Below are 27,214 nucleotides of genomic sequence, written 5' to 3' on the forward strand. Positions count from 1 at the left end.
TGGAGGCATTACTTGTATAGTGTGACCTTTGAAGTTTATACGGACCACAAGAGCCTTAAGTACTTGTTCTCCCAAAAGGAATTGAATTTGAGACAGAGGCGGTGGGTAGAATTTTTAGAAGATTATGATTGTTCTATCAACTACTACCCAGGAAAAGCCAACGTGGTAGCAGACGCTCTAAATAGAAAGGCCCAAGTAGCGGGGTTAATGGTAAAAGAATGGGACATGTTAGAAGAGTTAGTATTTGGAACCCTCGCTTGGAGAGAATGAAGATTTTATTTAGGAACTTATCGTTGAAGTCACCATTATTGGAGCGTATTAAGGAGGCACAGAAAACGGACCTTATAATCCAGAAAAAGTTGGAGAAAGTGCAAAAAGGAGAAACCCTAGACTTTAAATTAGGGTCTGAAGGAATGTTAAGTGTGACAGCCTCACCTTCCCCTAAGGCGAACCAAAGGGGTTAGCGGACTGCCTGCCCAACTCTCGCCAGGACTAACGGGACAATTCAATACGGTCTAAACGTTCCGGAACATACAAGAGCGCTTAAACAAGTCAAAATCACAGAATAAAAAAAAATGAAAATCGGAGCCGACATGAATAGTAACTGACACGTCAGAATCCAGCCAGAATCTCACCAAACATCCATCAAACATATACATCTTGAAATTAAGTATTTACAATCCAAAGTAGCATACAAAAGTTATCCAACAAGTTTGTACATGTACGGTTTGCAAATTACAACTCAACGACTTGGTTGGATCAAAATGCACTTAGGGTTTTGCCCAAAAGGAGCTATTCAAAAGATAGTTACAACAAGCTCAACTCGGCAACCAACTATCAAAAGCCATTCCAAAAGTGTTTATATTCCTGTAAGGAAAACAAAAGGAATAGAGTGAGCTTACGTCCAGTGAGATACTATCACTCAAGCAACCAAGTTCATATAGGTATAAAACGTTCAATAAAGAAGTAAACCAAGATTACACATTCACAACATGGTTAAAAGGATACGGACGACTCTCAAGAGCCCCTTTCCTCGCTTGTATACTTGATCGGATTTCATTGACCCTCCGTCAATGTTTACAAAGTAACCAACCGTAGGCTCCACTTTACTTCCATTCCTTCCACCCAACATACCCCTACCGGGCCCGAACTCCATACAGTATAAATTTGGTAATACTCGAGTATACCGGAATCGAAAGTCTCATACTACACGATTCCATATAACAATCCCCATGGGTCGTCAATTTTCACGACCAAGCCCTCGCCGGCTCGATCCAATCGACTACCAATGGGGTTGAGCTCAGTAGTAACAGTAATGGCTGTTGGTTACTCGTCCATACGACACCAAATCCAGTATTTACATGTGTCACTCAATTATACAGTAAACAGTCATATAAGATAAAAGGGTAAGAGTGACCAAGTACCCCCTCACCTCAATCAAGGTCAACAATGCAATTAAGCCATCAAATCATCGATTTCAAGTGTAACAAAGCCACATAGTAACAAACAAGTGAGTAGTACACTCACCAAGTAAGCAAGTGAAATTTCATAAACTTCCGCCTCACGAGCGCCTTTAATCACCGTCACGCCCTAAAATATTCAAATAGGCACAATAAGACTCGATTACAAGTTATAAACCAATTTCCACATACTGCCGAAAATAAGGCTTCATTAGCACGTATAAGTACTAAAGTAAGCTAAGGAAAGTCCGGAAATGAAAGTTAAGCTCTAAGACCTAAAAATAGTTTTGCCTCCATTAAGCGTATTGGACACAACTGGCACTAAGAGCATTGGATGGATGTACACTATACACCTTTTCGAAGCTAAAAGATAGGGCTACAATGTTGAAGAAGGTCACTCAGTCCAGTTTGTAGTGAAACTAGGTCAAAAGGTCAATATACCAAACCAGAACCGCATAAACAGGTTAATAAACCGCATTCTGGTTAAATCATCATAAGTCAGGCTACCTAAGTCCAATTCAAGTGATTCCAAAGCCATCCGAAAGCTAAGATACCAGGATATATTTCTTAAGAAGACCTCAACAACCAAATCAGTAGTATTCTCAATCAAATTAACCAATTACCAAAGCTGATTACCAAGTTCGGACAGAAACAGGGCAGCAGGGGTATTTCAGTCTTTTCATAGGCTACGTTGCTCCGATTGCCTTGAAATGTTTCAGGCCACTATAAAATATCATTCCCTACAACTTTCATGTTTTAACCCAAGGCTAATTCAGCCTCTAACTAAGTGTAACAGTACCAGGCAGAATGGGTTCAATTGCAACCCTAATTCCGCTTTTTTCCGTTCAATGCGGAAATTTTCCGCAAATATCTACAATTTACGCATTCTAGCTTCATTCTAGATTATTTCCAACCATCATACATGGCCACACAATAGTAATCATATTAAAGCAGAAAAATCATGAATAAATAGAAAAAATGTCATCAATCTCACTAAAATCATGAAATAACCCACAAAAACACCTCTTAGGCTACCACAAGCCATTAATTGAACATCATCAAGAACAAAAGAGGAGTTCCTTAGATACTCACCTTAAAATGCAAGAAATGAAGCAACTAACCACCTTAGCCTTCCAAACAACTTCACAACCAAGCTTAACTTCACTAAACTAAGAGGTTTTATGGAGAAATTTGAAGATTAAACGGTTTAATTGAGAGATTGGGCAAGATTAGAGGTAAGATGGTAGAGAGTTTTCTTTTCTTTTTTGCTTGGAGAGAGCCGGCCAAAAAGAGGAAGAAAATGGTGAATTTTTGGTCAATTTTGGTATTAATTTGGTAAAGTAATGAATAGTGGTAAAAAATGCAAGATTTAATCATATGGTGACACTTGTCACCCTATTTAATGCATGCATATCCCTTTGTTTCCTCAACTCTCATCCATATGGTATCCTCTAATTATCTCTTAGCATCTAGTAAAATAAACCATGTATACAAAACTTAACCCAATTGGCCGAATTTTACCGAACTTTTCGCACTAGCGGGTCCCATGTCCGATATACGTTCTTAATTTCTCAAAAACTAACCGATACTAGAAAAATCATCTAAAAACCATATTTACTCATAAAAATTATCCAAAAAATTTTCCTAATAAAGAAAATGCAGAAAAACATGCCATTAAATAGAATAAAACCTAGAAAATGAGAAAATTTACGGGTTCTCACATTAAGGTTTCGAAATCGAATTGTGGTTCCAGTTGATGAAAGGTTAAGGAGAGGAATTCTAGAAGAATCACATTGATCGAGGTATACTATACACCCAGGAGTGAACAAAATGTACCACGATGTGAAAGAGTTATACTGGTGGGACGGTTTGAAAAAGGACGTGGCAGAATTTGTACAGAAATGTCTGATATGCCAACAAGTAAAAGCTGAACATCAGAAACCCTCTGGTCTATTACAGCCACTAGAAATTCCCGAATGGAAATGGGAACACATAACCATGGATTTTATAACGGGATTGCCTCGAAGTCAAAAAGGATTTGATGCGGTTTGGGTGATAGTTGACAGGCTTACCAAGTCCGCACATTTTCTACCTGTGAGCATGAGATTTTCTTTGGAGAAACTGGCCAAGTTGTACACAGAAGAGATCATGAGATTGCATGGTATCCCTATAAGCATTGTGTCTGATCGAGATCCAAGGTTTGTTTCACGTTTCTGGCAGAAATTTCAAGAGACATTGGGAACCAAGTTAAAATTTAGTACTGCTTATCATCCCCAAACAGACGGGCAGTCAGAAAAGACAATTCAGACTTTGGAGGATATGCTGAGGTCGTGTATATTGGATTTTGGAGGTAAATGGAGTCAGTATATGACCTTAGTGAAATTTGCCTATAATAACAGCTATCACGCCTCGATTCAAATGGCACCTTATGAGGCATTGTATGGGAGAAGGCGTCGATCTCCGATTCATTGGGATGAAGTAGGAGATAAGAAAATTTTAGACCCAACGGCTATACCTTGGATGGAAGAAGCTCATGAGAAAGTGAAACTAATTAGAGAAAGGCTTCAAACTGCCCAGAGTCGACAAAAGAGCTACGCCGACACAAGGAGAAAAGATTTGGAATTCGAAGTGGAAGACAAAGTTTTCCTAAGAGTTAAACCCTTGAAGGGCGGAGTAGTGTCCAAAAAGGATAAGAAGCTAAAGCCGAGATATATTGGACCTTTTGAAATTTTGAAACGAATCGGTAAAGTGGCGTACCAGTTGAGATTGCCTGCAAGCATGACCAAGATCCACAATGTATTTCATGTTTCTATGCTCAAGAAATATCACCCCGACCCAAGCCATGTGTTGCAATTGGAAGAAATTGAGGTGGATGAGTCGCTAGCATATGAGGAAGGACCAGTTAAGATTTTGGAAAGAGAAGAGAAAGAATTGAGAAGTAAGAAAATTCCTTTGGTGAATGTTCTGTGGAGAAATCATGGAATAAAGGAGGCAACTTGGGAACTGGAAGAGGATATGCAGAGAAAATACCCCGAATTATTTCTTTAGAATGTGAGAATTTTGAGGACAAAATTCATTTAAGGGGGGGAGGATGTGAGAACCTTAAAAAAAATATAAAATAAAAATAAAATAAAAATATATATAAAAATATATATATATACATATTGCATCTGCATTTTAGACCTTTAATAAATTTTAGGGATAATTTCAGATACCTCCCCTGAGGTTTCTGACAGTTTCACTCCCCTCCCCTGTGGTTTCTGAAATTCCACAAACCTCCCTTGTCAGATTAGTAGGTTCCATTTCTTACATCATTGGTGTCAAAAAGACTTAAATACCCTCACAAGTTTGCTAATATTTCGTGATTATCTCAAAAAATTTAGTTAAGTTAGTTATAAACACAATTAATGTAATTAACAATAAATTAGAGTAGCAGAGAGCACGTGTGTAATACGTTTATGTAGGAATGGTGGAAAAAGAGAAAGAGAAAGAGAAAGCGAAGGAGAATGGTGAAGTGACGACGGTGACGGAATCGACGGCTAGGGAATTAGAGGAGCTGCCGAAGACAATTGTCCTGCGGCTGGTGAAAGATAAGCTCTCTCAGCTCTCTGCCGAGTCTGAAATCTCCGTTTTCCGCGAAGCCCTGCAGGCCTTCTCTGAAAGTGGTCGCATCTTCATCCACCACCTCACCGCAGCTGCAAATGATATATGCAAGGAGTCGAATAGGCAGATAATAAATGCCGAGGATGTTTTCAAGGCGCTTGAGGAGATAGATTTTCCAGAGTTTGTTCAGTCTCTCAGGGCCTTTCTTGAAGAATTTCGCCAAAGGAATGCCTCTCAGACATTTTTTTTTTGGCTTAATTTTGGTTTTCCTGAAATCTTTCATTGGGCCTATAGCCCTTTCCTTCTATTGACATTGAACAAAGCGTGCACTCATTGTTACAAACCACAAATTTATTTTAATGTTGGGGTTGAGCAGCTTTTTTTTTTTTAATCTTTGATCAGCTCTTGTACTAGTTCTGAACTGGAAACAAGATTTACACACTAGTGTCTTGTGCGCAGCTTTTGACAGATTTGGTGAACCTGTCGACAGATGTGATCCTATTGAAGTAGTAGTAGTAAATTAGTTTCAGTGAATCACTTTTTTGCCATAAGCTTTTTTCATTCAGTTGTTAATTTCTATATCTGCTGATGATATCAGGAATATTAATTCTTGGTTGTGGGAGGCATATCCAGCCAGTAAGTCCTGACCTTCGGCAATTTATTCGGTCTATGGGCATGAAACTTGAAGCAATTGATTCGGTAAGTGTACTGCTTTGGTTTTCTTACAGATGGTAAATTACTGTTTGTAAACGTGTTCTGGTTTCATATTAAATGCAGATGGATTTAATCAATGATTGATAAAGATTATACAATCAGGCTTAATGCAAACTCATTATAACTCATGAATTTCTTCAAACGTTCATTCATACAACCAGCACCCTTCCAGATTTCATGTGTTTATATCTACATCTTTTAACAAGATTCTATCTGGATGTTTTGCTTGCATTCTACAGTGCCTTCCAGTGTGAGTTTTGTGCTTCCTTGATGTCTTAATATCTGTAACATGCATAGCAGTGCTGTCTGTGGACATAGAGATTTGGCTCATACCTTGATGACTTAGCCTTTTGTGTATCTCAATCTACTTGAACCGGCAGTAGTTTATTCTTAGACAGCAAATTTTGGTGAAGCATTTTTTCCCGAAGAATTAAAAACATTACCTCCAGAGAGAGAAGTGGAGTTCAAGATTGAACTAGTGCCGAGAACGGCTCCGATTTCTAAGTCTCCGTACCGAATGGCTCCTGCAGAGTTAAAAGAATTGAAAATTCAATTACAGGATTTATTGGAGAGAGGTTTTGTTAGAGAAAGTGATTCGCCATGGGGAGCACCTGTTCTATTTGTTAAGAAAAAGGATGGAAGTTTAAGGTTATGTATTGATTATCGAGAATTAAATGAAGGTACAATTAAAAATAAATACCCCCTACCACTGATTGATAGCTTATTCGACCAGCTGCAGGGATCGGTAGTTTTCTCCAAGCTGGATTTGAGGCAAGGGTATTATCAGTTGAAAATTAAGAAGGAAGACATACCTAAAACTGCTTTTAATACAAGATATGGACATTTTGAGTTTGCAGTCATGCCATTTGGATTAACCAATGCACCAGCTGCCTTCATGGATTTAATGCAGAGAGTATTTAAAAAGTACTTGGATCAGTTCGTAGTAGTTTTTATTGATGATATCCTAGTATATTCTAAGACTCGAGAAGAACATGCTAAACATTTGGGGATAGTTCTGCAGATCTTAAGAGAGCATAAATTGTATACTAAATTTAGCAAGTGTGAGTTTTGGCTAGAAGAAATTTCTTTTGTGGGGCACAAAGTTTCTAAAGATGGAATTGCCGTGGATCCGGCAAAAGTTGAGGCAGTCACAATGTGGAAGCAGCCAGAAACTCCAACAGAGGTTAGAAGTTTCTTGGGTTTAGCAGGTTATTACAAGCGGTTCATCAAGGACTTTTCGAATATTGCTGGACCTATGACAGAGCTGATAAAGAAAAATAATAAGTTCATTTGGACTCCAAAGTGTGAGTCAAGCTTTCAGGAGTTAAAGAAGCGCTTAACATCAGCTCCTGTGTTGGCATTGCCTGACGGAGTAGAAAGTTATGTCGTATACTCTGATGCCTCTAAGAAAGGTCTAGGATGCGTACTAATGCAAAAGGGTAAGGTAGTTGCCTATGCCTCTAGGAAATTGAAGTCTCACGAACAAAATTACCCAACGCATAACCTAGAACTGGCCACAGTGGTCTTTGCCTTAAAGAAATAGAGACATTACTTGTATGGTGTGACATTTGAAGTTTACACGGACCACAACAGCCTTAAGTACTTGTTCTCCCAAAAGGAATTGAATTTGAGACAGAGGCGATGGGTGGAATTTTTAGAAAATTATGATTGTTCAATCAACTACCATCCAGGAAAAGCCAACGTGGTAGCAGACGCTCTAAGTAGAAAGGCCCAAGTAGCGGGGTTAATGGTAAAACAATGGGACATGTTAGAAGAAGTTAGTATTTGGAACCCTCGCTTGGAGAGATTGAAGATTTTATTTGGGAACTTGTCGTTAAAGTCACCATTATTGGAGCGTATTAAGGAGGCACAGAAAACGGACCCTATAATCCAGAAAAATTTGGAGAAAGTACAAAAAGGAGAAACCCTAGACTTTAAATTAGGGTCTGAAGGAATGTTAAGTGTGACAGCCTCACCTTCCCCTAAGGCGAACCAAAGGGGTTAGCGGACTGCCTGCCCAACTCTCGCCAGGACTAACGGGACAATTCAATACGGTCTAAACGTTCCGGAACATACAAGAGCGCTTAAACAAGTCAAAATCACAGAATAAAAAAAAATGAAAATCGGAGCCGACATGAATAGTAACTGACACGTCAGAATCCAGCCAGAATCTCACCAAACATCCATCAAACATATACATCTTGAAATTAAGTATTTACAATCCAAAGTAGCATACAAAAGTTATCCAACAAGTTTGTACATGTACGGTTTGCAAATTACAACTCAACGACTTGGTTGGATCAAAATGCACTTAGGGTTTTGCCCAAAAGGAGCTATTCAAAAGATAGTTACAACAAGCTCAACTCGGCAACCAACTATCAAAAGCCATTCCAAAAGTGTTTATATTCCTGTAAGGAAAACAAAAGGAATAGAGTGAGCTTACGTCCAGTGAGATACTATCACTCAAGCAACCAAGTTCATATAGGTATAAAACGTTCAATAAAGAAGTAAACCAAGATTACACATTCACAACATGGTTAAAAGGATACGGACGACTCTCAAGAGCCCCTTTCCTCGCTTGTATACTTGATCGGATTTCATTGACCCTCCGTCAATGTTTACAAAGTAACCAACCGTAGGCTCCACTTTACTTCCATTCCTTCCACCCAACATACCCCTACCGGGCCCGAACTCCATACAGTATAAATTTGGTAATACTCGAGTATACCGGAATCGAAAGTCTCATACTACACGATTCCATATAACAATCCCCATGGGTCGTCAATTTTCACGACCAAGCCCTCGTCGGCTCGATCCAATCGACTACCAATGGGGTTGAGCTCAGTAGTAACAGTAATGGCTGTTGGTTACTCGTCCATACGACACCAAATCCAGTATTTACATGTGTCACTCAATTATACAGTAAACAGTCATATAAGATAAAAGGGTAAGAGTGACCAAGTACCCCCTCACCTCAATCAAGGTCAACAATGCAATTAAGCCATCAAATCATCGATTTCAAGTGTAACAAAGCCACATAGTAACAAACAAGTGAGTAGTACACTCACCAAGTAAGCAAGTGAAATTTCATAAACTTCCGCCTCACGAGCGCCTTTAATCACCGTCACGCCCTAAAATATTCAAATAGGCACAATAAGACTCGATTACAAGTTATAAACCAATTTCCACATACTGCCGAAAATAAGGCTTCATTAGCACGTATAAGTACTAAAGTAAGCTAAGGAAAGTCCGGAAATGAAAGTTAAGCTCTAAGACCTAAAAATAGTTTTGCCTCCATTAAGCGTATTGGACACAACTGGCACTAAGAGCATTGGATGGATGTACACTATACACCTTTTCGAAGCTAAAAGATAGGGCTACAATGTTGAAGAAGGTCACTCAGTCCAGTTTGTAGTGAAACTAGGTCAAAAGGTCAATATACCAAACCAGAACCGCATAAACAGGTTAATAAACCGCATTCTGGTTAAATCATCATAAGTCAGGCTACCTAAGTCCAATTCAAGTGATTCCAAAGCCATCCGAAAGCTAAGATACCAGGATATATTTCTTAAGAAGACCTCAACAACCAAATCAGTAGTATTCTCAATCAAATTAACCAATTACCAAAGCTGATTACCAAGTTCGGACAGAAACAGGGCAGCAGGGGTATTTCAGTCTTTTCATAGGCTACGTTGCTCCGATTGCCTTGAAATGTTTCAGGCCACTATAAAATATCATTCCCTACAACTTTCATGTTTTAACCCAAGGCTAATTCAGCCTCTAACTAAGTGTAACAGTACCAGGCAGAATGGGTTCAATTGCAACCCTAATTCCGCTTTTTTCCGTTCAATGCGGAAATTTTCCGCAAATATCTACAATTTACGCATTCTAGCTTCATTCTAGATTATTTCCAACCATCATACATGGCCACACAATAGTAATCATATTAAAGCAGAAAAATCATGAATAAATAGAAAAAATGTCATCAATCTCACTAAAATCATGAAATAACCCACAAAAACACCTCTTAGGCTACCACAAGCCATTAATTGAACATCATCAAGAACAAAAGAGGAGTTCCTTAGATACTCACCTTAAAATGCAAGAAATGAAGCAACTAACCACCTTAGCCTTCCAAACAACTTCACAACCAAGCTTAACTTCACTAAACTAAGAGGTTTTATGGAGAAATTTGAAGATTAAACGGTTTAATTGAGAGATTGGGCAAGATTAGAGGTAAGATGGTAGAGAGTTTTCTTTTCTTTTTTGCTTGGAGAGAGCCGGCCAAAAAGAGGAAGAAAATGGTGAATTTTTGGTCAATTTTGGTATTAATTTGGTAAAGTAATGAATAGTGGTAAAAAATGCAAGATTTAATCATATGGTGACACTTGTCACCCTATTTAATGCATGCATATCCCTTTGTTTCCTCAACTCTCATCCATATGGTATCCTCTAATTATCTCTTAGCATCTAGTAAAATAAACCATGTATACAAAACTTAACCCAATTGGCCGAATTTTACCGAACTTTTCGCACTAGCGGGTCCCATGTCCGATATACGTTCTTAATTTCTCAAAAACTAACCGATACTAGAAAAATCATCTAAAAACCATATTTACTCATAAAAATTATCCAAAAAATTTTCCTAATAAAGAAAATGCAGAAAAACATGCCATTAAATAGAATAAAACCTAGAAAATGAGAAAATTTACGGGTTCTCACATTAAGGTTTCGAAATCGAATTGTGGTTCCAGTTGATGAAAGGTTAAGGAGAGGAATTCTAGAAGAATCACATTGATCGAGGTATACTATACACCCAGGAGTGAACAAAATGTACCACGATGTGAAAGAGTTATACTGGTGGGACGGTTTGAAAAAGGACGTGGCAGAATTTGTACAGAAATGTCTGATATGCCAACAAGTAAAAGCTGAACATCAGAAACCCTCTGGTCTATTACAGCCACTAGAAATTCCCGAATGGAAATGGGAACACATAACCATGGATTTTATAACGGGATTGCCTCGAAGTCAAAAAGGATTTGATGCGGTTTGGGTGATAGTTGACAGGCTTACCAAGTCCGCACATTTTCTACCTGTGAGCATGAGATTTTCTTTGGAGAAACTGGCCAAGTTGTACACAGAAGAGATCATGAGATTGCATGGTATCCCTATAAGCATTGTGTCTGATCGAGATCCAAGGTTTGTTTCACGTTTCTGGCAGAAATTTCAAGAGACATTGGGAACCAAGTTAAAATTTAGTACTGCTTATCATCCCCAAACAGACGGGCAGTCAGAAAAGACAATTCAGACTTTGGAGGATATGCTGAGGTCGTGTATATTGGATTTTGGAGGTAAATGGAGTCAGTATATGACCTTAGTGAAATTTGCCTATAATAACAGCTATCACGCCTCGATTCAAATGGCACCTTATGAGGCATTGTATGGGAGAAGGCGTCGATCTCCGATTCATTGGGATGAAGTGGAGAGAAGAAAATTTTAGACCCAACGGCTATACCTTGGATGGAAGAAGCTCATGAGAAAGTGAAACTAATTAGAGAAAGGCTTCAAACTGCCCAGAGTCGACAAAAGAGCTACGCCGACACAAGGAGAAAAGATTTGGAATTCGAAGTGGAGACAAGTTTTCCTAAGAGTTAAACCCTTGAAGGGCGGAGTAGTGTCCAAAAAGGGTAAGAAGCTAAAGCCGAGATATATTGGACCTTTTGAAATTTTGAAACGAATCGGTAAAGTGGCGTACAGTTGAGGTTGCCTGCAAGCATGGCCAAGATTCACAATGTATTTCATGTTTCTATGCTCAAGAAATATCACCCCGACCCAAGCCATGTGTTGCAATTGGAAGAAATTGAGGTGGATGAGTCGTTAACTTATGAGGAAGGACCAGTTAAGATTTTGGAAAGAGAAGAGAAAGAATTGAGAAGTAAGAAAATTCCTTTGGTGAAGATTCTTTGGAGAAATCATGGAATAGAGGAGGCAACTTGGGAACTAGAAGAGGATATGCAGAGAAAATACCGAATTATTTCTTTAGAAGGTGAGAATTTTGAGGACAAAATTCATTTAAGGGGGGGAGGATGTGAGAACCTTGAAAAATATAAATAAAATAAATAAAAATATATATAAAAATATATATACATATTTGCATCTGCATTTTAGACCTTTAATAATTTTAGGGATAATTTCAGATACCTCCCCTGAGGTTTCTGACAGTTTCACTCCCATCCCCTGTAGTTTCTGAAATTCCACAAACCTCCCTTGTCAGATTAGTAGGTCCCATTTCTTACATCATTGGTGTCAAAAAGACTTAAATACCCTCACAAGTTTGCTAATATTTCGTGATTATCTCAAAAAATTTAGCTAAGTTAGTTATAAACACAATTAATGTAATTAATAATAAATTAGAGTAGCAGAGAGCACGTGTGTAATACGTTTATGTAGGAATGGTGGAAAAAGAGAAAGAGAAAGAGAAAGCGAAGGAGAATGGTGAAGTGACGACGGTGACAGAATCGACGGCTAGGGAATTAGAGGAGCTGCCGAAGACAATTGTCCTGCGGCTGGTGAAAGATAAGCTCTCTCAGCTCTCTGCCGAGTCTGAAATCTCCGTTTTCCGCGAAGCCCTGCAGGCCTTCTCTGAAAGTGGTCGCATCTTCATCCACTACCTCACCGCAGCTGCAAATGATATATGCAAGGAGTCGAATAGGCAGATAATAAATGCTGAGGATGTTTTCAAGGCGCTTGAGGAGATAGATTTTCCAGAGTTTGTTCAGTCTCTCAGGGCCTTTCTTGAAGAATTTCGCCAAAGGAATGCCTCTCAGACATTTTTTTTTGGCTTAGTTTTGGTTTTCCTGAAATCTTTCATTGGGCCTATAGCCCTTTCCTTCTATTGACATTGAACAAAGCGTGCACTCATTGTTACAAACCACAAATTTATTTTAATGTTGGGGTTGAGCAGCTTTTTTTTTTTTAATCTTTGATCAGCTCTTGTACTAGTTCTGAACTGGAAACAAGATTTACACACTAGTGTCTTGTGCGCAGCTTTTGACAGATTTGGTGAACCTGTCGACAGATGTGATCCTATTGAAGTAGTAGTAGTAAATTAGTTTCAGTGAATCACTTTTTTGCCATAAGCTTTTTTCATTCAGTTGTTAATTTCTATATCTGCTGATGATATCAGGAATATTAATTCTTGGTTGTGGGAGGCATATCCAGCCAGTAAGTCCTGACCTTCGGCAATTTATTCGGTCTATGGGCATGAAACTTGAAGCAATTGATTCGGTAAGTGTACTGCTTTGGTTTTCTTACAGATGGTAAATTACTGTTTGTAAACGTGTTCTGGTTTCATATTAAATGCAGATGGATTTAATCAATGATTGATAAAGATTATACAATCAGGCTTAATGCAAACTCATTATAACTCATGAATTTCTTCAAACGTTCATTCATACAACCAGCACCCTTCCAGATTTCATGTGTTTATATCTACATCTTTTAACAAGATTCTATCTGGATGTTTTGCTTGCATTCTACAGTGCCTTCCAGTATGAGTTTTGTGCTTCCTTGATGTCTTAATATCTGTAACATGCATAGCAGTGCTGTCTGTGGACATAGAGATTTGGCTCATACCTTGATGACTTAGCCTTTTGTGTATCTCAATCTACTTGAACCGGCAGTAGTTTATTCTTAGACAGCAAATTTTGGTGAAGCATTTTTTGTCGATTTTTGCTTCTCTTCTGCACTTGTGTTGGCCTGGCATAAGTTTTTCCAGTTTCTTATTTTCCTCATATTGCAGAGAAATGCTGCATCAACATATAATATTTTGAATGAAGAAGGAAGGATTGTGGCTGCTGCGCTTCTTCCTTATGGGGTGGAGGAGTAGGACAATCAAATGGTGATAAGAAATCGTGGAAAGCTGGGCCACATAGATCTACTAATTGCTCTGTTATGCTTGGCAAAGTGAAGGATATTAAGGCGTCTTCGGCTGAAATACTCTCTGAACTCCTTGTTACTGCTCTTGATTGTTTGCATCCCAAAGAAGACAACTTTCTGGTTCAATCAACAGGTTTTTATGCAATTTCAGGAGATTTTCATTTTTAGACATTGAGATAGCTAATAAGCATATTGGTGATGAAGTTGAAGTTAAGGTGGATGGAATGACTAAATCTTCAAATTATGACTCAGAAGGAACAAATGGAAAGGATTCAGTTGAACACAATTCATCCAGTGCCAAGCCTAAGAAGAGGCGTACAAAGAAGGAAGATGAACTGACTGCCAGAAAGAGCCGTTGCCTTCCATTTTGTTCACTACTGACGTTCACACCTCAATGAATGCATTGGTCTCACTTACATCCCCTCAAGTTTCATTCTTCTTGAATTCCCTCCTTTTTCTTCACATCAGATTAGCTTTCTAACCCAAGATAATGAGGGCATTTGTGGTATACACTTGATTCTCTCTCCAGCTACTGATTTTTTATTGTTTTCATTTTTAAATTGGGTCTATTTTGACATTGCCTATTTAGTTTTAGGGGAGGTTTGTGGAATTTCAGAAACCACAGGGGAGGGGAGTGAAACTGTCAGAAACCTCAGGGGAGATATCTGAAATTATCCCTAAATTTTATTATTATTCTTAAATAAGTATGTAAAAAATAATTTTTATGTTACAAATAATTTAATTGTGCGAAATATTAAATTATTTGATTTTTGCCAAGTTAAATTAATATTTCTTGATGTAGGTTATTTTATTGCGTTAATATTAATTCTTTGAAATCCGATAGTTAATTTTAAGTGTTAATAATGTTAAGTGTCAACGGGAACCTAGAATTAAGACGAAACCGATTTTAGATCAAAACCCTTTATAATTACACTTAGGACGTTAAAATCTCGATAATTGAATTTTTGCGAGACTAGTGTACTAGTAGGCTATCGAATTTTATTTGGGGTAAAATTTTGGAATTAGTTTACGAGTGAGGATTAAGTGGAAGGTCAGACAAGATGTTAAAAGACCAAATTAGTCTTCCTCCATTTCAAATTAACCATGCAGTCATGGAATTTCATTAGGCAAGCTTCAAATTCAAGCATTTCCATCTTTGCTGGTTCCAATCTCCACACCAGCACTCAACCTTCCATACTGCCGGCTCATTTTCCCCTACACACACTCCACTACATCAACTCCAATTCACCACAACACTTCCATTTCCTTCTTCTGCCGCGAACCGAGAGTGAAGTGAGAAAGAGAGAGACTTGCTGGTCTTCCTTCATTTCATCCGTGAGCTGGTGAAGAGGACCGAGAGTCAACACTTCGTCCATTCTAGTTGTAAGCTTGAGCAAGGGAGAGAGAGAGTCGGTGAGCTGCATTTCTGTACTGTCCGAGAGAGAGAGGTAGGTTGTGTGAGCTATCTGTCATCATCTTCTCCATCACTGCCGAGCTGTCCATTTCCTTCTTCGTCTTCAACCAGTTGTGATCAACTCCAACAACCAACACCACAGCCTGCACTAACTGAGCTCAGACCAGCCATACCCGAGTTCCTTGGCAAGCCGAGAGGAGAGAAAAATTGCAGCTGCTTGTCGCGTGAGTTGAGCTTCAAGTTGAGGTAAATGCTGGACTTAGACCAGTTAATTATAGGTAGATGAAGTTGTTTATGAGCATGCATGTGATGGTTGTGCATTTGGATGATGAATTAAGACACAGAAAAATCTGGTTATGAAGGAAATTGGAATTGCTGAGAGATTGAGCTGGGAAATGCAGCTTTAATTTGTTAATTTGAGGTGATCTGAGCCTAGATGTGTGTTTAGCTAACTAAAACCTAGATGATTATGCTTTGCATGAGGTTAATCAGCCTTGATTAAGCAAGAAAATCGAAGTGGTACAGAATCTGCTTGCATGCAAGCCATTCGAGAAGAATTGGATAAAATTCTGGCTGGTTGATGACTTTTGATGATGTCCGAACCTGGTTTTGGATTAAAACTGATAGTTAATTAGTTAATTAGTCATGCATGTTACTGATTGAGCCGTGGATGAAAGAAAAAAATCTGAATTTCTAGAGTTGCTTGTGAGTTAAGCTGGTCGTGACTTTCTTTTATGTTTTGGGTTGAATTTCTGGTTGATTTGTTGTAAGAAGTGATTGTTTGATGCCAAGAGCTAATGATTGATGAAGCTCTTGGCCATTTGAGTAATCTTTACAAGAGTTAAATTTTTGGTCGAATTGTTAAAGTGATTTGGCCGAAATGCACTTGGAAAGTCCATGACTTGTGGTTTGGAATTGTTTTGATGTCTTAGACTTCCTTTGTTTAATTTTTTATTAGAATTGAACTTGTTGAGACCTAGGGCTAATGATTGATGAAGCCCTAGTGAAATTGATATTTGAATTGTGATTTTGCTATATTGGCAAATTGGAATATAATGTGCAAGTGAATTGGAATCGTGAAGTCCGTTTTGGTCCTTTGAACTCGAGTACTTTTAAACCAAGCTTTGTTGAAACATTTTGTCCTAGTATCAAGCGATAGAAATTGAGTATAGTACGATAATGCTAAAATTCGAGTGTCGGGACTTTTAAAACCTTGCCACTAGTTAATTCTTTCCTTTGCTTAAACTAGCCTTATTACTTTTAGAAAATAATTGCACTAACTTCTAAACTCTAGATTTTTCGTAAAATTGTCCCGGCTAGTTGTTTTAGAGGAAAATTGTCAAAACACGAGATTTTAGTAATTTTAAATAAAAGGCGTAGAAAACTTGTTCGGCAAGAAACCTTATTTGAAGTAAGTTGGTTCTAGTTTGCACCTCTAGAAAGAAAGTACCTTTAAAGAAACCATACGAAATATTTTATCACTTTTACTAGTTTTAACTCTAAGAGAATTGTTGTTTTATTTTGAGAAGATAAACTAGTTATATGCCAGATAATCTTTCATACATAAACCAAGAACTTGTATAGTAAAACTTATAGTTTTAAAATTTGGTCTTTTAGGGTTTAGCGAGGACGTGGACTTCGATTCCCAGCTTGACCTTTGAGCTTCACGTTTGGTGAGTGTCCTTGCTTGTTCTATGATTATCTTGTTAAAGTGCTTTCTTGACTGTTATGTGATAATTGGAAAGTGGTTTTCCTGATCCATCGAAATGGGCAGTGTGTACTTTATCGCACTAGCCCTTTCGAGTGGTGATTTGCTTGAAATGTTTTCTCGAATATCTTGCTCGCACTAGTTAGGTACTGAGTGGGGGAATGTACCACACCTGAGGGTGGGAGGGCCTCTTATCCTAACTCAAGTACCAAAACCTTGCAACTGTTGACTGGAGCGTGGACTCGTCAACTAAACCACTAGGTAGGGGAATGTACCACACCTTGGAGTGGGAGGGCCTCTTATCCTGACTTGGTAACCACTTGTTGTGACGTCGTTGGGTGAATCCCTCGACTAGGCTATAAAAGGTATACTCGAGTAATACTAAACTCTCTCTTGAGAAGAACGGGCCCGGTGGGAGTAAGTTGGTCGGAGCGTGATAAGAAAAAAAAAATCTACTTGGACTTTAGATAGTGAGAGTTCACGGAGGGTCAACTGCAGTTAATTTTGATCAAGCTCGGGAAGAATGGCTCCTGAGAGCCCTGTATCCTACCCTGTGCTGTTATACGCTTTCCTACTTGTTGAATTTAGTTTGAAATTATTATTTGCTACTTGTTTTATATGAATGCATGTTTGGGGCACCACTTAGCTTTAGCTCACCCCACGATACCTGTTTTCCTGAACAGGTTCTGGCATTTGAGAGACCTGAAGTCTGCCTTTACCTTTTATGAATGTTGTTTTGAATCAGACAATGTATCTTTCGTCTTGGGTTGCCACTTGAAGTTGGAAAAGTGCAAACCCTGAGTTGTTATTTGACTTGTATGAATGTATTTGGGGTATGATTTCACTTTGTGGTTTGTAATGTATAAATGTAGTTATGTTTTAATCTGATTGGAGATGTACGTAAGAGTGGATGTTCAGTTGTCCAATGGTAATGTTATCTCTGAAGTTAATGTGTTCTTAGTGTTTTGGTCGGTTTAAGGATTGGCTTGTTCGGGTGACGAATTTTGTAATGGTTTAAGTTATACGTCGGAAGGGTTTAGCCAGTTTCCTTGCGTGAGTCCTGGCGAGAGCTAGGCAGGCGACCCGCCAACCCTCTGGTTCGCCTTAGGGAGAAGTGGGGCCGTCACATAATGCATGAACATTAACACTATAGTAATCTCTACATTAGTCGCTACAATATTTGCTACAGTACTCTTTTTTTAAAATCAACAAGGAATGGTAGTCACGAAATTAACATAATCATAACAATGAAGAACACAAGAAATAATGAGGGGTCATCTGGACACCATTGGCATCCTTTTAGAAATATTTTGTTTGTAAGAGCAACAAAGAACTATAAGATGGAGTCTCTTTGAATTTGGTTAAGGTGATTTATTGAGTAAAAGGTTTATTAAAATAAGAGTTTGAATTTTCTGTGGAATTTTCTAGGGTTTTCTCTTTAGTTTTTTTCTTGCAAGATGCAAAAGGAGTTTGACTGGCTTGAGTATAAGATAATGGAGGAAAATCTAAAAGGGCTTGAAATGTATTTGAAATGGAAATTTGAATAGTTTTCATTTCATAATCTTTAACTGATAAAGCCTTTGATGAACTTCCTTTGCTCAATTTTTAGGAAAATATCAACAAATAATAGTATTCAATTCTAGAATTTCCTCTTGCATGCATTTTTTGTAATGAGAAGCATTGCTCCCATGTTATTGAGCCAATATTCAATCATTTGATATCTCTAAATATTTCTTCTTTTTAGAAAACATCTCTTTTTCAAGATTTGAACTGCTCTTGATGGTCGGAGGTATACTTGGTCATTTTTGAAAATGTCATAGGGCTAAATTCTTTTGACATCTCTATTCTCTTTGATATAGTGGACAACCTTTCTTTGTTGAAAAAGAACTTCTTTCTTTCATTGATTTGGGAATAATGTTGTCTTCTTATATGTTTAATAAAATAACCTTTTTAGTCCATGACCCTATAAAAATTCCCTTGCTAAAGAATCACGTAAAGAATTATTTTCTCCTTTTACAAATTCTATTTCAAAATCAAACATCGATAATATAGCTTGTCATCTACCAAATATTTGTTTTGATCTATATTTTCAACATCTTTTTTGTAAAATTTCTTTTGCCAATTTGCAATCAATTCTCAAAAGAAACTTTTTATTATATAAATCATCCGGAAATTTAGAAATGCGAAGTACTATAGACAAGATTTCCTTTTTAATGGTGGAGTAATTCTTTTGAGGACCAAACCATGTTCTTGAATGAAATCTAACTAATTGTTCTGAGTGATCTTCTAACTTTTGTTTTAATAAACCTCCATATCCTATCTCAGATGCATCTGTCTCTACTATCATAAATGCATGAGGATGAGGAATATCTAGGCATGGTAATGACCTAATTTTTTCTTTAAAATATCTAATCTTTTTGGTGTGTTCATCCGTTCAGGCTAGTGGATTCTTCTGGAGTTTCCCAAATAATATTGAACAATCTTTCCATAAATTTGGAAAAAAATCTGCTATATAATTCAAACACACTAAAAATCTTTGTAATTGAGTTTTATCCTTAATCTCATCTAGAAATTTGCCTGCAAGTTCTAAAGCTCTGTTAATAAGTTTTATAGTTTCTTTATTAATATCATGACCTAAAAATCTTATTTTTATTTGAAATAATTTCATTTTAGGGGTTGAGACCATAGTTATTAAACCCGGCCCGGTCCGGCGGTCGAACCGATCAAACCGGTGAACCGGGCATGAGACCGGGTTGGGTTTCAAATTGGATCGTTTAAGCAGTCAAACCGTTGACTGGTCAACGGACCGGCGGTTCGACCGGACTAAACCGGAAACCCGGCCGGTTTTGTCTAAGAACCAGGTTTCACCTCTAGTACATTGCAACAACGACACAACCGCTAGGCTACTTCACGAGATGGTGACAAGGTTGCTTACTTATAATATATAAACATTTTCAATTTTATCTTTCTTTTTCATTTCTCTAAAACAAATTTATTTGGAATCTTTTAATAAAAATTTATGACCCCCAAACTTGTGAAATGGACTTCAAAAATAACATATAACATAATTTATTTTAAAAACATATATTATTTTTAATAATTTTTTGCACTTAAAATTTATAAATAAGTTAGATAATTAAACTAAACATAGATAAAATTTTATACTTGAAATTTGGTGTATTACTAAATAACTTTATATTTTATTGATTCTTATATGAATTAATTTTTTTATAGCAAATTAAATTATATGAGCATTTGCTATGACATTATTTATTATAATTTATGTCATATATCCTATATCAACATTTATAATATATAATATTTAAATACATGTAGTGACCCACTGGTTCAACCACTCACCCACCGGTTGAACCAGTAACCCGTTGACCCACCTCCTTCACCGGTCTCCTCTCCGGGCCGAGTTTAATAACTATGGTTGAGACTACCAAATCATTTGTCTTTATAATTTTTAAGAAAGTATTTAAATGTTTAAAATGTTGATCTACTGATTCTAAAAATATTAATACATCATCTATATATGCTATTATAAATGAACTATATGGATTAAAATATCATTCATTATATTTCAAAATTCTGATGGAGTATTCTTTAAACCAAAAAGCATTATTTTTCACTCATAATGTCTAAAAGGAGTGGTGAAAGCCATTTTCTATCTGTCTTTTTCTACAATTATTATTTGCCAATACCCTGATTTTAAATCAAATTTTGAAAATATTTTTGCTCTAAATAATCTATTTAATAAATCTCTTCTATTAGGGATAGGGTACCTTATCCATCTTAATGTTTTATTTAAGGGTTTATAATTTATTACTAATCTAGGAATTCCTCTTTCTTTTTCAAGTTGATTCATTATGTAAAATGCAGCACAACTCCATGGTGATTTTGAATGAGTAATTAATCCCTTATCTAACAAAGTTTGTATTTCTTTTTTGCAATATTCTAATAATTCAAAATTCATTTGAATGGGTCTTTCTTTGGTAGGAATAGCTTTTTTTGAAAAATCCTTTTCATATGGCAATTTTACCATTTGTTATTCCTATTCCAAAATGCATTTGGTAGATCAGAACATACCTCAACTTTAATAGGTTCTTCTATTTCTAAAATTTTCTTTTGAATAATATCTTTTTTGAAGTTGTTCATCTATATGAATATATTTTTGTTCTTTTACATAATTTATTTGTTTTTAATAAATTGTATACGATTTACTGTTTTACAAATAGATGAGGATTGTAATCGTTTAAGTTTTCTTTGTTTCATTGGTGTCAAGAATTTAAATGAAATAGTCTCTCCCATTATTTTTGTATGAACTCCTTCAAAATCTACTGAAAATGGATAAATTTGAATAAGAAGAGGAGTGCCTAATATTATATCTAGAGCTATATTTTCTACTATAATAAAATAATGTTTTGTACAATAATCATTATTACATATAACAACTTTTGTAAATTTGTAAGTGACATGACAGGGTTCTCCATTTGTCACTAATAACTTTTCATTAGTTCTCTCACAATATTTGTTGGTATTAATCCTTCTTTAATGCAGTTTTAATCTGCTCCACTATCTAAAAAGGCTCTGAATGTTTCTTTAAAATTTTCTACTATGATTGCAACCACAATATACTATTATTGAAAAAAATTTTTACACCAAGGCAAGCCATTTAATTAATTTCACGACATAAAAGCTAGATTTAACAAAGAAAAACCTAAACCGCATGCTTTTTTTTTTTTTTTTAAATACCTAGCTCATGAATCCTAAAATAAGGAAAATGCATCCTATCAAGATTAACCATTATTGAAATCTTAATTGTTCTATTAATTGTAAATATTGTTCGTTATTAGGTTTATCTTTTGCTATAATTATTTCTTGGTCTTTTTGAGGATTTGAAGTTGAAGGTTTAGATGTTGAAGCTAATGTTAATTTTGTTTCTATTTCTAAGTCTTTCCTTTTTAATTCTAAAATTTCATTTTGTAGTTGTCTTACCTATTTCTTTAAATTATTTATTTCTTCTTGAAGATATTTTTGTAGTATATTTTCTAATATTAGTAATGGATGAACATTTATCTAGTAATTTTGAAATATTAAAAGGTTCTATTATCTATTGTAATATTTCTTCTTGAAGTATTAAATCTTTTAATCTAATTAAGTATTCTTTTTTAGCTTCTGGATCTGTTATTTTTTCTATCATATCTAGTAAAAATTCTTCATCTTCTTATTACATTTAAATATTTTGTAGGAGAAGTACAAGAAACTTCTTTTTTTTTTTGGCTAACCCCATACACGGGGAGGGACGCCAATTCTTATTTTATTAGATAAAGCACCATAGAATAGTGAGTTAGGGTAAAGAAAGTAACAAGATCCACCGCGGAAATAGAATTAAAAATAAAGAAAGAAATAAGGAGTACTACTCCCTTACAATAGAATGCCTAACAAAAGGGACGGACTGCCTGTCTAAAAAAAACCGCTAACCTGACCGTAGGCGAGAGAGATGCCTCAGAAGAGAAAAAGGTGTCCGACATGAAACTTAACGAAGGCTAATGCATCCGCTACTGAGTTTGCTTGCCGATAAACATGTCATACAGATAGCCCCAAATCTTCCAATAGAGACTTGATGCGCCTAATAATGTTACAAAGAGGCCAACGTGCTAAATGAATCAGAAGTACAAACTTCTGATCCATTTGAACTACTCAAATCATTATAATTATTTTCTGTTGAATAATTTTCTTCTTCATTTACTAATTGTGCCATTAATTTATCCTTAATTTCATTATCTTCAAAAAATTCATTAATTTTTTGTTTTAGCTTACATTAATTTGCCTTACAATCAAATTTTCCACATTTCCAACAAGTATTATTGAATTTAATCATTTTCTTTCCCTTTTTATAATATTTATCTTTACTTCCTTTGTTTGTGGAATTCTTATATTTTACATATTGAACAAGTAATGATACATACTAGTAGAGGTCTTGAATTTTGATGGACTTGGTTATACCATACTATATTGGAATAAATCGAGAAAAATGATAGACAATACCTAACCATCTTAATAAACAGTTAAATTTTATAATTAAGAAATGTAATTGACCGTAATTTTGGAGTACTCAAAACCTGTTTTCCAATTCTCAAATCAATGGCACTGTATCCTTTTCCAACACAACGGAATACTGTTATTGCATGTGTGGCCATCCACAATTATCTTCGAAGAAGTGGTGTCATGCATATTTGGTTTTGTGATTTTGAGAATGAAGAAATTGTGGTACAAAATGAGCAAAATGTTGAAGACAACACAGAAAATGTAGAACACGAATGAAGATCTCGACAAGCTGATCAAACTTTCATGATCAACTTACATGAGCAAATTAAAAATCAACATTTTTAGCATTTTAGATAAATTATATTTATAGCATTTGATAGACAAGCATTTTGTATTTTGTCAAATAAATTTGTTATATTGTAATTTTATTTTCATTTTTGGTTCATTCTTTTTCTAATAAATTATTCTTATTTTAAATAAAATTAAATCATATGTACTACAAGTCAAGTATACTAAAATATTATCATCATTTATAAATAAATCAACATAAGGAGAAATTTGTAAAATACAAGAAATTCGACATTCAGTTGTCTATAATTATCAAATAGATATAAAACATTCAGTGTTCAAATTCAGACAAAAGTTGTATTAGATTCACCACTTAACAATTCTGTGACTTAATGAATTTAGATTTTACATTTCAGATTTCAATTTTATCAAACGTATCCTTAGTCTCAAGCGATTGTAGAACAATAAAAATGAAAATCATAATTGATTGGAAATTAATAGTGCTATGATGACCAAATAATCAAATTTCTCTCATTATTCTTTTAATGAAAATAATCCATTGACCCAATTTCAATTGGAATATGTATATGTGTGAGAAAGAAAGAATGGAATACGTATTTGTATGAGTGTTAAAAATGTGCAAGTGCAAGTATATTTGCATGTGGAAGTGTGTGAAAATGGTGTTTATTTGTGTGTGTGTGTGTGTGTGAGAGAGAGAGAGAGAGAGAGAGCAATGACATGTAAAAAATAGTCTACTAGTATTTTTCCAGTAAAAGTGTATGAAAATGTGTGTACACAAATACAAATAACTAAAAGTTCAGAAGCAAATGAGAAAATATGTTGAGTCGTAGTTAAGTTTATAAGTTTTTTAAGTTGACCCAACCAGACCCAATCTATAGTTAACCCATTCAATAGTTGGGAGAATTGAACAATAATCCATTTGATCAAAATGCAAAACCCACCCAATAATAGCTCAACCCACACAATGACCACCCTTAATAGCAACCAAGTGGATCCAAAAGCTATTATCTCATTTAGAACATTTCAATTATCTTCTTTTACTCTTTGCTTAATGTGACTTTAATTGATTGATTCATAAATTTGTTAATGTTGCTAGAAGTTGAATAATCTTTCATGAGAAATCTACAGAGCAAATATTTTATTACAATTTAAGAACTATGTTTGTACTTGAATTGTACTAAATTTTCATGTAAATTACGTGATTTTGAGGTACCATTGTTCTTGTTAATTTTATTCAGATTTTAATTTGAAAGTCATTTTGAGTCCTTGGACTATTTTAAGGAGTAGAACCAAAACAAAGAATAACACTAGTTATATTCCACTTAGAAGAATCCATACTGAAAGCAAAAGACATTACTTTACGAGTTGACAATAAGATTAATGGAAATACCAACTCTAGCATTGCTTGATAAATCTCAAGATTATTCACTTCAAACAGCACTCTCTGACTAAGCACATATGAAGATCATGCTCTCACAAACTACAAAGCCCAATGTCCAGAGGCAATATGTATAAGATAATACCGCAAACAACCAAAACAAAAAAGAAACATGGAATTTTGGACACAAACAATTCCTTGATAAGTCGTACATAAAACCTATAATAGTCTAAGATATCCAAATCCCAGAAAAAGGAGAACAAATAATTAGTTGTTCATATACTTTTTCCCAGGAAGGTCACTGGTGCTTGGTGATCCTTTGAGCCATTTAAGCTTCTGTCTAACTAGGGGAAGATCACTATGTAAGCCAAATACTTACATGAACTAGGTCTATGGACATGAAGTATGAAAAAGGAAGAGACCTCTGGAGGTAAAATAGCCAATGCAGAAAGAGATTTCTTCTACTTTGTCACTGAACCAGCATGAGATTCCCAAGGCCACAGATCTGCCATGCAGATCATTGCGTCATTTGTAACTCCATTCTTAAGATCGCCATTGAAGTTGTCAACATTTCCCATTCGAGCTGCAGAATTTTGTACTGAAACTCCCACATCAGGATATGTAGGATCAACCCCACGGACTGTGACAATTGTAGAGACATTCTCCCCTCGGCACATGTTGGCATTGTTGAGAGACTCTGGAGTGCTTAAATAGTTTTGAAGAAGATGGCTTAGACTGGAGGTCAGTGAACCCCGTGTGACCATGTCTTCAGCCAGCTTTACCTGAAATAGAGTGTGAACTACATGCTTCAATTCCATTTTACTCTAAGAAGCCAAGGTTCAGCGTTAAGTGAATGATGGAAGGGAAGATTATCAAAACAGATTCAAATGACATAATAACAGAAAAGCCAAGGGAAATAACTGTGATTGATATCCAACATTATCCAACATTTCACTTCCTGTTCTTTCCCCAAGTCATCCACCAGTGAACAATGTTCAGCTTACTATTCTGATTCACATGAAATAGATAATTAATGACTCTTATGTACATCCATTAGCCTACCCTGCTGTTTTGCAGGATTGTTACAGTGAAGCAGGCAAGCCACCACAATTAGCGGGCTGGTGGGAATCGAAATGAGTGTTAACATTAATCATGATAAATCCCTCCCTTCCCTGCTTCTTGAAAATTCTATCCATCAAAGAGGCCCTCTTGGATATAATAAACATGCTCACAGTACACAGACACCCCTGCTTTCAGTGTTTTCAGAAATCCAGAGGACCTTGGTAGTGGGAACTGGGAAGGAATTTTCCACTACTTAATTTTAATCAAAGCAAATGAAAGAGGTAAAAATCTGGTACGCCCCTTCCTTTCCTCTATTTTGTTGTGCAGTTCGACATGGCACTTTTACATCAATTAATCATTTCATTCCAAAACTACTTTAAATTTTTCACAGAAGAATAGCCATCGCAGACAATTATATTAATACCTTGGCTCTAAAAGCCTCCACATCAGATTTAAGCACTCGATTATTTGTGGATGCATCTTTAAACTGTTGACTAGCATCTGCAAGTTGCTTGAACAAGGAGCCATTCTCTCCTCGTAGTTGCTCAACCTGAAATTAAAAAATTAATATGTCAAAAGCACTAAAAGCAGCCCAAGAACTGTTACTCAATTGCAATTTCTTTGGTTGCAGTGAAGCGACCACATCAAATTTGAAGAGACCACAATTATTGACCTAATAAATGCTTTGGGATGCAATATACCTGCTGCTCAAGATCCGCTAAATGAGCTTGCTTTCTTCTTCTGGAACGTCTAGCAGACTCCCTATTCGAAACCATCCTAAAGCATAAACCAAAGGTTCAGGCAAGCAGCAGGAGTAACTAGCATATCTGGTAAACATTCCAACAGTTATGCTCTTCTTTATACCTTTTGATACGCTTCAGATCCATAGGATCAGTGCTTTCCTCACATTGACCAGCTTCAGTCTCTACTTCATCATCATCTGATTGCTCAGGTGAAGAACCACTAGTTGCAACCATGGCTCTTTTATCTTTTCCTTTTGACTTAGTGGCAGATGTTGGACTGCCAACTGATAAAATATTATCATGGTAATTCACCCAGTAGAGCATTATTTAAAAGCAATCTGATGGTAAACCTAATTCAGTAAGATAAGCAGAATTTTCATCTGCAGAACGAAGCCAACACAAGTTAATAACCTTTGCTCTACAATTTTTTGATTGAAAAATAGGATTTTCTTTTCACATTTATGGAATTAGTGTCTTTTCCCAGACAATCTGTTGATTGGATTAGAAATGGAGTTTGCACTGCCAAATTTTCATTAAATATAAATGGTGCCCTATTTGGATATTTCTCCAGTGAGAGGGGTTTAAGGCAAGGGGATCTCATCTCCCGTTACCTTTCTCTTCTTGCTATGGAGGTACTGTCTATCACGATAATTTATGCAGCTCACAGTCCTACTTTTGAATATTATCCGATACATAACATATTGGTATCCACATATTATATTTTGAGATGACCTATTTCCGCTGTCAGCTGTAAATGTTTCCCATGTTAGTGCTATGTATGATCTTTTACATGAGTTTGCAGAAATGTATAGCTTACATCCTAATCTGAGC

The 27,214-nt window shown here is 36.1% G+C and overlaps 2 protein-coding genes across 2 annotated transcripts; one reads left to right on the plus strand and one right to left on the minus strand.

The window, feature by feature from the left end:
• The first annotated feature begins 3,290 nt into the window (after window positions 1-3,290).
• LOC113755310 lies at window positions 3,291-5,521 on the plus strand. Its single transcript, XM_027299347.1, has 2 exons — window positions 3,291-3,810; window positions 4,925-5,521. The coding sequence occupies exons 1-2, from the start codon at window positions 3,291-3,293 to the stop codon at window positions 5,452-5,454; spliced, it is 1,050 nt and encodes a 349-aa protein (XP_027155148.1). The 3' UTR covers window positions 5,455-5,521.
• Window positions 5,522-24,577: 19,056 nt separating this feature from the next.
• On the minus strand, window positions 24,578-27,152 carry LOC113755311 (basic leucine zipper 9-like). The gene is made up of 4 exons (XM_027299348.1): window positions 26,505-27,152; window positions 26,342-26,417; window positions 26,065-26,190; window positions 24,578-25,360 (listed from the first exon to the last, which is right to left on the minus strand). The coding sequence occupies exons 1-4, from the start codon at window positions 26,705-26,707 to the stop codon at window positions 25,040-25,042; spliced, it is 726 nt and encodes a 241-aa protein (XP_027155149.1). The 5' UTR covers window positions 26,708-27,152; the 3' UTR covers window positions 24,578-25,039.
• Window positions 27,153-27,214: the final 62 nt, after the last annotated feature.

Source organism: Coffea eugenioides, unplaced genomic scaffold (assembly GCF_003713205.1).
Source record: "Coffea eugenioides isolate CCC68of unplaced genomic scaffold, Ceug_1.0 ScVebR1_1417;HRSCAF=2264, whole genome shotgun sequence".
Lineage (NCBI taxonomy): Eukaryota > Viridiplantae > Streptophyta > Magnoliopsida > Gentianales > Rubiaceae > Coffea > Coffea eugenioides.